General features: G+C 30.7%; 1 protein-coding gene across 1 annotated transcript; it reads left to right on the top strand.

The window, feature by feature from the left end:
- The first annotated feature begins 1,808 nt into the window (after positions 1-1,808).
- Positions 1,809-10,312, top strand: LOC129291670 (glutamate receptor 2.7-like). The gene is made up of 5 exons (XM_054929148.1): positions 1,809-2,204; positions 4,820-6,120; positions 8,341-8,611; positions 8,717-9,135; positions 9,902-10,312. Exons 1-5 carry the CDS (start codon positions 1,898-1,900, stop codon positions 10,208-10,210), a joined length of 2,607 nt encoding a protein of 868 aa, XP_054785123.1. The 5' UTR covers positions 1,809-1,897; the 3' UTR covers positions 10,211-10,312.
- The last annotated feature ends 495 nt before the right edge of the window (positions 10,313-10,807 follow it).

The raw sequence follows: 10,807 nt of genomic DNA, 5'->3' as shown, positions 1-10,807 counted from the left end.
ATATTTTATAATAAAAATATTAAAAATTTAAATATGAAACTCACTTAGCAGGAAAAGAAGTTGTATTAATGGAGGGTGCTGAGACTTCAAATTTTCAACATTAAAAGATATAAATCACTTCAAATAGAGCTTAGGGTGCCCACGAACTTTGTAAAGTTCAAATGTAATAATGACTTCTATTCTATTCTTATTTTTTATATTCTCAATGATTTCCATTAAATTCAAAAAACAATTTAACCTTTCAAAAGACAAGGTTCCAACAAGATTCATGTGTAGCGTTCTTCTCTCACAACTCACAAGTCCCACGTCACTCCATCCAACGTCATCGTGTTCCTTTAAAATAACATATGATCCACCATGGAGTCTTGGTAAATCCCACTGAAGGTTATTTTTTCCCGCCAAAGCATATAGGCCCTTTCGGTTCCCCCCCCACCCCGCGATGCGGGCCTCTAAAGGTAGTTTTTCAGAACTCAGATGTAGAGAGCAGAAAATCAGCTTAGCCGTCGAGTTGACCGGGTTTAAACTTTTAAATGTTAAATGATTTGTTAATTTAAATTTAAATTTTGTACCTAATATGTTAAACTGATCAAATTAGTATACTTTTTTTAATTTTTATTATAAAACATTTTTAATTATGTCAAGCATATTAAAAAAATTAATTTTTTTATATTATAAAAAATAATGCATACTTTCATTTTTATCCTTGACTTTAGAAAATGATACAGTTATATTAAATATTTTCATACTAATTAATAAAAGGTAAAATTGAAAATATAAGTTTAATTATTACATAGTATTTTACATTTTGGACTAAAAGTCATTTTTAAAAGGTGTCTTATAAATAGAACCAGAGAGAGTAAGTCAAAATCCAACATTTAATACATTTGATCAGTTACAGGGTATTAGAGAATTAATGACTAGATTCAAAATTAAGAGGATGAAAGAAGTCTTAAATTCATTAATTAAGAATATTCTAAATGATCAAGGAGTGCTAAAGGAAAATGAAGGTTTAGAAGACTCAAGAAAGACTCGTAGTATATTAGGCTTATTCAAGATATTCAAGCTCATAAATCCAATTAATTTAGTTATTATTAATTTTTCTTAACTTTAGAAAATTAGTTTATTTTATTTTATTTTAAATTTAAGTTTAGAAAAATTAGTTTATTTTGTTTTATTTTAAATTTACGTTTAAAAAAATTAGTTTATTTTGTTTTAATTTAAATAAGGATAAATTATGATATGATCTATCCATTTAAAATTCTAAATTAACTAGAATCGTATCATTTAAGTTTTTAAAAGTTTATTTAAATAGTTAAGTCATTTATATTTTTCATACTTAATTTGAATTTGTAAATCGATTTTTTCTTTAATTGTTAGAGTATTTAGATTAGTGTTATTCTCAATGAAATAACACACTGTGAAATTTTAAATTATTGTGAGTGATAGTTCAATTGTTCCGTATCAATATCTTTCAGTTACAAGGTTTTATTAAAAAAAATCTACTTTAATTTATATATAATTTCGTTTGACAAAATATATTGAGTAATTATCTAAAAAATATATAGTCTAGCTATTTATTTGCAAAAATGAATCACAATTGTCTAAAAATATTGTCTGGACACGCTTATTTGTATAGCTTGACTTCACCATATTCAAGTGCATTGAGGAATAAGAAACGACTGTGGGAAAAGACTGGATAAGGATGATAATAAAAATAAGAATACTCGTTCAACCTCTTTAGGAACAGTATATAGAAATGTATGGACTCGAAAATCAAAGTTAAAAATTAATTCCAAAAAGATAAGAAAAGGTAGAAGGACAAGTGAAATTATAAAAAGGTTCGAAAGGTTGCTGGATAGAAGAGCAATGAAGAGAGAGAAGCTGCAGCTTGAGATCAATGATGGCAGACTTGCAGAGAAGCTCGAAGGCTCGTATCTTAAGTCCGAGTCTTCTCTTACTGTTGTGTCTTAGCCTCACAACAAGACCTTCCATGGCTGCTGCCACAGATGATCAGAAAGAAACACGAATATCAGTGAAAGTGGGCGTCATTCTTGATCTGACTTCAGCACTTGGTCTCTTGGCTAACAACAGCATCACCCTCGCCGTCGAAGATATCTATTCCGTTCATAACGATACAGCGACCAAGATCGACCTTATAGTCTGCAATATTTCTCAGAACGACGTCGTCAGTGCAGCAGATCAAGGTAACAGCACAGCACTACTACTCCAATCTCCATGTTCTCATATTTCTTATGCTTTCCCCTCTAAAATGATTGTTTTTTTGGGTTGTTTTTTGTTGGGCAACAATCATTAACTAGAAATGATAAAATCAGTACGGAGCTTGATTCCATGGCTCTGGTGAGGGTGTTGATGATAGGAAGAGGTGGTTGTCGTGTATTGGGGAGTGGCTGCGGAAGGATTGGTGTGTTCTTGTCAATGTTTTTTGAACAGGATCAAAATATTGAATGGCAAAGGCCAACAATTTACGATTCATGTGATTCAATAATAAATCGATGATATAATAATTAAATTAAAAAAAATTAAATATATAATAATTTAAATATAAAAAATAAATATAAAATTATTACTTCACTTATAAATAAAATTAAATATTTTAAATTTATCTTGATATAATATAATATAATATAATATTAAATTATTAAAAAAATTAATTATTTTATAAAAAAATTTTAAAAAAGAAAAAAGTATTTTTTTTAAAAACAATTTAGCTTTTAAAAATCGAATTTAATTTTTAGCTTGATTTTGGTTGTTGGTTTGATTGTCGGTTTAAAACTGCCTAATCTAGCTCAACTCATTAGACTGTTTTTTTAGCTTAATCGGTTGCCGGTTTGTCAGATTCAATCCGATTTTTTTATCATTGATTCGTGTCTCTCACATCCCTGTGAGGGCAATCAAGTGGTTAGTGCGCTTGCCGGGCTTAGTTTTGATTTGGGCAGAGGGACCCATGTTTCGGATCAGGTTCCTGCAAGTGTGGGCTTAGCTGTTTTAGCTGTTTGCTTGTCACCAATGTTTTCAGTTATGATTCGATTTATTTAGCTCAATAAACTAATAATTAAATAAAAATAATATTAAATATATATAAAAATATATAAAAATTATAATATATTAAAAATGACATAATATGATTATAAATTATAATTTTATAATTTGTTAAATATAAATAAATTTTGATTAAATTATATATAAATAGACTTAAAAGTATATGTATTTACATATATAAATATCAATATGTTTGTAAAAAGTAGTCATAAATCATATTTTATATATATATGAATTATTTAAAAATAAAGTTGATTTTAGTAGGATCTAATTTTTAAATTTTTTAAATTTTTTTATTTTTTTAAGTTTTTTTAATATTATGTTTAAAATTTTTTAATTTTTTAAAAACTGTTTCAGTTTTCAGTTTAATTATTATGCTTTTTGGCTTGATAATGATTCAGCTCTAGTTTAATTTAATTCAATCATAACAATTATTTTTTTGTCCAAACCAACCTGTTAACAGTTGCGGTCAACAGTCTGGGCAGTCTAATCATTCAATTTGGTTCGGTTTTTAAATTATTGCTTGTTAGAGTGCTAGATTTCTGGTCTTCGATCTCTTCTTTTCACCAACCAAAAAAAAAAAAAAAAGGAATCAATACTTGGGAAGGAAAAACAACACGAAAAAGAACCTGACTTAAGGCAGCAATATTAAGTAAAAGACCAACAGAGGTCGCATCCACTGTCAAAACAAGTTATATTATTGGAGGCATAACATTTAAAGCCTTTCAAGGAATTTATTACAATGAAAATTTACTAGTTTTGTATAGGATATTATTTTATGAATATATATATATATATTTTTTTTTTTTTCCTTAAAACTTAAATCTTAATTCCGAAATTTTTAAGGAAATTCTAACAAAAAAATATAAATTAAGGTTTAATTTTTAATAATAAAATATATCTGATATAAAATTGATGGGTTTTAATTGTGATAAAATTTTTTGAGAGAGCTTTAAATATTTTTTTTACTATATTATTTGTGACTTATAAACAATGAAATTTATTAATTTTTGGTATTATATATAAATATATAGTATTGATATTGACATATTAATGTTGTTACGATTGCTTCTGTACATTTAGTAAAGCTATAAAGTTAAAAAAATTATGGATTTTAATTCAAATTAGTAATTGTGAATTTTGTTTTTGGAAAAACAACAGCCCCAAACATACAAAGCTTCCTTTGGGTTGGACTAGAAGTTTGATGTAAAAAGCATTATTGTCAGAGCTAAAATTACATCTAGGTCTTACAATAATGCTTTTTATGAAAACCAATTATAAATCGCAAATCAATCATTTATAATTTTTTTTATCACTTGAAAAATCAACATAAGATAGTTGAAATTCTTTGTAGTGTTAGTTGATAATTTATTAAAGTCTATTATGAATTTCAAGCTAATCAATAAAAAATAATTTATTATAAATAAGGATTATGGAATGTTATTGAGATTTCAATAATTTAAGGTCTGTAATTATTATTAATATTTTTATGAGATCTCTAATTGTCATTTTCCTTTAAAGAATTTCAATTTAATTATTTTTCAAAACCATATAAAAACAGAGAAAGTGCAAGTCATTTAATCATAAAAACAGGGCGTCTTTTTATTTATTGATATGTTTTTTTTTTTGGGGGGGCCTCCATTCATGTCTCCCGGTCTCTCCAAGTCAACATGAAGTAGGTTTATACGCCTACTTTATGTTTTAACTTGGAGTGATAAAGATGATATGACTTGGAGACAACCTTGACATATGCAAGCAGCTCTTGATCTAATAGAGAAAGTGAAAGTGCAAGCCATCTTGGGGCCCCAAAATTCAGAGCAAGCAAGGTTTATAGTGAAACTTGGTGAGAAACATGAAGTGCCTGTTATTTGGTTTCCCATAACTGGGCCGTCTCTTTCACCACCTCCATCCCCATCCTCCATCTACTCCGATCACGGCCTTAATTGCTTGCAGTTCCGAGCCATAGCCGACGTTATTAAAGCTCTTGGGTGGCAATCGATCGTCCCCATTTATGAAGAGACTGAATATGGCAGTCACCTTATTCCATGCCTCACCAACGTCTTCAAAGAAATGGGCATACGAATGGCTAACGTCACTTCCATTCGTCCAATTACATCAGATTTAGATGGAACAATCAACAACACTCTTGACGACTTAAAAAGCATGCGATCGCGTATATATCTTGTCCATATGAACATGGATCTTGGGACAACATTTATTAGGTCTGCACAAATAAAAGACATGATGGGTGAAGGATATGCTTGGATACTTACCCAAGAGCTATCTTCTTTGACAGATCCTAAAGTTAATATTCAGAGAAAATTGTATCATGACCTATCTTGGCAAAATTATACGTATTTTACGGATCCAGTTCGTTTGAAGCGCTTCATGCAAGGTGCATTAGGAGTGAGGCCAATGGATTCCAACAAAACAGATTTTCGTAGGCAGAGGGAGGGGAATTTCAGTGACAGGTTCAAAAGAACCCTAACTATCTATGGGTGGTGGGCTTATCACACAATCGAAGCATTGGCTAAGGCAGTAGAGAAGACAGGCCCAGGCAAAGGCTCAATACTTCGTAAAGAAATTCTGGCTACTAACTTCACAGGCTTGTCAGGGGTAAATTTTAGTTTTAGCACTAAAGGACAGCTGGATCAATCGGTGCTTGAAGTATACAACGTGATTGGAGACAGAGAAAGGATCATCGGAGCTTGGAGCCCTGAAACGGGCCTTGTTCAGAATTACAGTAAAGTTGGTGATGATGAGACATCAGGTGAATACAAACTATTGGATCCACTGTGGCCGGGTGACACGATGGATAAACCACCCAAGTTGAGAATTGGGGTCCCAAGAACAAATTCTTTTCCTGAATTAGTGAATGTAGATAATTCAAGTAATAAGACCAAGTTTGATGGCTTTGCTATTAATGTGTTCTTAAAAGCGGTCGATATTTTGCCATTTCCGTTAAAGAATTACGAGTTTGTTCCCCTGCCGATCGACGAAAGCAGCAATACTACAATGCCCTACTACGATTATATTCTCTGCAGCGAAACGGAAGACAAGGCAAGTTTTCATTCTTTTCATCAAGTTGTTTGACTGGTGCCAATTTATCTTTTTGTTTCTATAATGTCATTGATGATCATTCATCTTGAAGCTTGGATACACTCAACTGTCCCAATATGATCTTTTGTTTCTAATTATGAGTAGAAAAAAACTTATATATTTAACCTTGTATACTTAAAATGTTTGTTTTTAAATAAATCAAGACATGTATTTATTATAAATTTTTGTTATTAATAATATTAACATATTAAAATACATATGTCTTAATCTGATTGGATGAAAGTATATCAAGTATTTTCTCCGTTAAAAAATGTAAGGTATGTTTAACCGAATTTTATCCTCCAATAAAATAGTTACGTGTCTTTGAATTAACATTATCTTTTCATATTTATCCCTATTTAATAGGGTGTTTCACCCTAAAAAAATATAAAATCATTTATTCAATAGGGACACTTTTGAAAAAAAAAAGACAATGATTATATTTGAAAAACTTAAAATAAAAGTATTGCCTTTATGAGTATTGGAATATTTTAAATATATTGTGCATTCATTGTATTAATTACTTATTGATCACAGAGCAAGTTGGTCCTTTATAATTTGTTCTGGACTGTGATAAGTGAATCATACAAATAAGCTCATTGAGTAGATGCTCAACCTACAACCCTTCAGCCATAAGTTATTTTCCCTATCTTTTAGCTAACTGGGTCAAGAGGATTTGAGAGAATTAAAATAATTAATCATATACTCCCTTAGGTCATGAATATAAACAATTTCTCCCAGCTAATCTTGGTCTAAAATATAAGCAATTTAGTATTTGTAAAAAAAAAAATATTTTACTCCTTGTACTTATTAATCTACATTTTTGTGTGTATGTGAATTTATAACATTTTTTTCACTCATCATGAATTGGAGATAGGGGTTAAAAAAAGAAAATAATAGATATTTTGATGGGAATAATAATTTTATTTGTATGCAGATTAGTGTTAAAAGTTGTTTATATTTTGGATCATATATGAACTATGTAAATAAGTGGATACAGCCCTAGTCTACACATGGGTTTAAAATCTTAGTCTTCTACTCTCTTTTATATTTCTTTGTATCTTTTGAAGGCTAAGAGAACTTGTTTGCTCTCAAGGTAATCGAGATACTTTATTTGAGTCTATGTTTTCTTTAGAACAATGGATACGCATGTGCTTCATAAAACTCACACATGATTATATTGACTGTTAATTGAGATATTTTCAACACAAGGTGCATGTATATATATAACTATTGACAAAGTGCATTCAACCCGCTATTATTCGGTGCTGGATAGTACTTAGCTATGATGGGACATTTAATGTCAGGGAGCATATCTTGGATTTTATATGGGGATGATCTAGGAGGAGGGGCAGAACTACATAGATCTCAGTGTATGCATATACATAATTTTAATTAATATGTTAGGGTCCGTTTGGATTTCAGTTGGGTATAATAGATTATGAAAATAATTGATTAAGTGGTAGATTTTAATCATAATTGATTATGTTATAATGCAATCTGTTTGGATATTATTTTTCTAAAATTGATTTTAACAGAATTAAAGATGTTTGGATAATTTAATTAGAATCAATTTTAGTTATATAAATTACTATATAATTTAATTTTTAAATACCAAATATCAATTTTTTGAAGATGCAAAGTTCAAATTTTATTAAGAAAAAAAAAGGAGAAAAGAAGAGAATTTGGTTTTATTTTTATTAAATTATGTGCATTTTTTGTAATTTTTGCTTGGGCCTGTCTTTGTAATTTTCCCCAATATTTTGGACAAGTTTCTCCGCAGAAGCTCTGATTCTCAGCTTCCGAAAATAATCGATTTTTGGCCTGAAAATCGATTCTCCAAAAAAGTGGGTGTTTGGGTAATTTTTTGGAGAATCGATTTTTTGGGCCAAAAATCGATTATATTTACTATCCAAACACACTGTTACTCTTATTATGTCCTCATTAATCTTTTTCATCTAAACCCATTGGTTAGAGTAAGTTAAATCAGAGTAAGTTCTTCATCAAATTAAAATAGATACGTTAACCCATTTCCATAGGACTAGAATCAATATGCCCCCACTGGCCTTAGGTCCTTGGTTGGTCGACATTGTCTAGGAGAGTGAGTCCTGGTTTGTAAAGCTGTTTGATTGTTACAATCTAAGTATGGATTCTTGATGCTAAAATAAATCAATATTGCAGGAGCTTGATGCCATAATTGGAGACGTCACAATTGTAGCAAATCGCACAAGGTGTGTTGATTTCACGTTGCCGTACTTAGATTCAAGTGTAGTAATGGTGGTAAGGGTGAACAATGCCACCACAGGTAGGGGGATCCTCTTCAAACCTTTCCATTGGTCATTGTGGTTAATCCTTGGTGGGATTTTTGTGGGTGCAACGATTATGATAATTATGTTAGATGGAAACAAAACCGAGGAATTTCGCTTCAACCCCTTTCTTGTTTACAAAATGGGTGAGTTCTCTTCTCTTACGTAGCATATACAAGTAAGCTTGTTTCAATTTATGCCATGTACTCTCTGTATCACACACTAGATATCAATAATGTTGTTGATCACAGATACTATGGAGAGTTTTGCAAGCAACACTGCAGGGTGGTTGGTGGTACTGACGACATTTCTGTTCATCCTAGTATTGCAAGTTTACACTGCGAACCTAACTTCAATTTTAACAGAAGGAAAAGAGAGAGTGCCTTCATTCAAGGACGAGAACGAGATTAAGAGTAGCAATCTGATGGTGGGATATCAGAGAGGGTCGTGGGTGAGAGGGCTTCTGATTGAACAAGTAGGATTCAACGAGTCTCAGTTGAAGGATTTAGGAGGTCGCGAAGAGTATGATAAAGCATTGTCAGATGGAACCCGAAAGGGAGGAGTGGATGCTATTTTTGATGAAACTCCTTATCTCACAATCTTCCTCTCCCGTTACAAATCTCGCTTTATGATGACAGGACCAATCTACAAAACTGGTGGATTTGCCTTTGTAAGTGTACTTCTTTTTCCTAGCTATATACTAAAAATTGGACTAATTATTACACTAATGAAAGTTTGGTTCAAGAGTTAATGGATAAAATTATAGTCAAACTATGTTCAAAAACAAAGTACACCATCTGTTTCAAAATATAAGTATTTTTTCCTACATAATTTTAATCCAAAATATAAGCATCATAGTATTTGTAAAATAAAAAAAAATCATTTTTACCTTATATTTATTAACCTAGATTATTGTATATATAAATTTATAAGATTTTTCTCACTGCACTTATCATAAATTGAAACTAAGAGTAAAAAGTAAAAATAATATATATTTTCATAAAAATAAGGCTTTTATTATAATGCAGATTATTGTTAAAAGTTAAAATGTGCTTGTATTTTAAAGTGAAGGGAGTATTTGTTGAGTCTCATATTGGAGAGTCTCACAAGTAATAAAGTGGATTTATGAGTTTAAATGGCTCTTTTACCCAACAAGATAGTCTTTTGGAATGTTGCCAATGTTAGGGGCACAAATTCAAAAGGAAGGCCCATCTATCCTAAAAGATAGTCATATTAGGTGAGAGAGCCCTTGAATTTACAAATTTTACTTAATTTGTGAGATTTTCTTATATGAAACTTATAATAGTATTTCATTGAATCAATCAAGAGATTGATTCAATTAATAGTTTACCGATTTGGGCAGTTAGGTTGACATAATTTTTAATACTATATTTATAAAAAAATTGAATGACATGCTATATTTATTGTATTGTCAGGCATTTCCAAAGAAGTTAGGCTTGGTGTTACATTTTTCGAATGCAATCTTAAATGTGACACAAGATGTGGAGCCATTTCGTGTGCTGGTGGCCAAGAGCTCCTTACCCACCTCTATTGAAGATTTGGAATTCGAAGATCAAAATGAAATCGAGACGTCAAGTTTGAGTATAACCAACTTTGGAGGGCTTTATCCTGTCCTCTTATCTGTTGCAGCTCTTTTATTAGGCCTTTCCATTTTGAATCCAAGAGTGATTGAATGGTTGCGCAAGAAGATGGTTTCAATTTTATGTTCGATCAGAAAGGCTTAATTAGACACTACGTACTAAGGCTTGATTAGACTTGAACTTGCTAATTACATTACATGTGTATGTAAGGCTATTCCCTATCCTATCTACTATTATATTATATAATGAATAGTTCCTCTTTTTGTTTTTTTGACCTCTACTAAAACATGTACTCCACCTTGTAAAGAATTTATAGGTGGAATAAATCATTCTGTAACTATGGGTGGGAATATATATAAGGCTTTGAATACCCAAGAAATAAGTAACGTAACTCATGCATGAATCATACACATAAATTATGCAATCTTAACTACCCATATCCCAATGTTCTCTCTCTATAATATTTACATTTATTATAATATTCTATGTCTTATCATATCCCATAAATATCGTCAACTATATCAAATCTATCACTCTTTCTCAAGTTGGAGCATAGAGATTAGCAATGCCTAACTTGCCTACCAACATTTGCAACCTATCTTTTTTGAGTGCCTTTATGAACATGTCTACCAATTGGTCTCGTGTCCAAACTTTGAGCGGTGCAATTTCCTTGGATTGAACTCTTTCATGGACAAAATAACAATCCATTTCCACATGCTTTGTTTTCTCATGAAACACTAG

The sequence above is a fragment of the Prosopis cineraria genome, unplaced genomic scaffold, assembly GCF_029017545.1.
Source record: "Prosopis cineraria cultivar Desert tree isolate PC_DT_omini unplaced genomic scaffold, ASM2901754v1 PC13, whole genome shotgun sequence".
Taxonomy (NCBI): domain Eukaryota; kingdom Viridiplantae; phylum Streptophyta; class Magnoliopsida; order Fabales; family Fabaceae; genus Prosopis; species Prosopis cineraria.
Note: the sequence above shows the minus strand (reverse complement) of the source record. Positions and strands in the feature narration are given on the sequence as shown.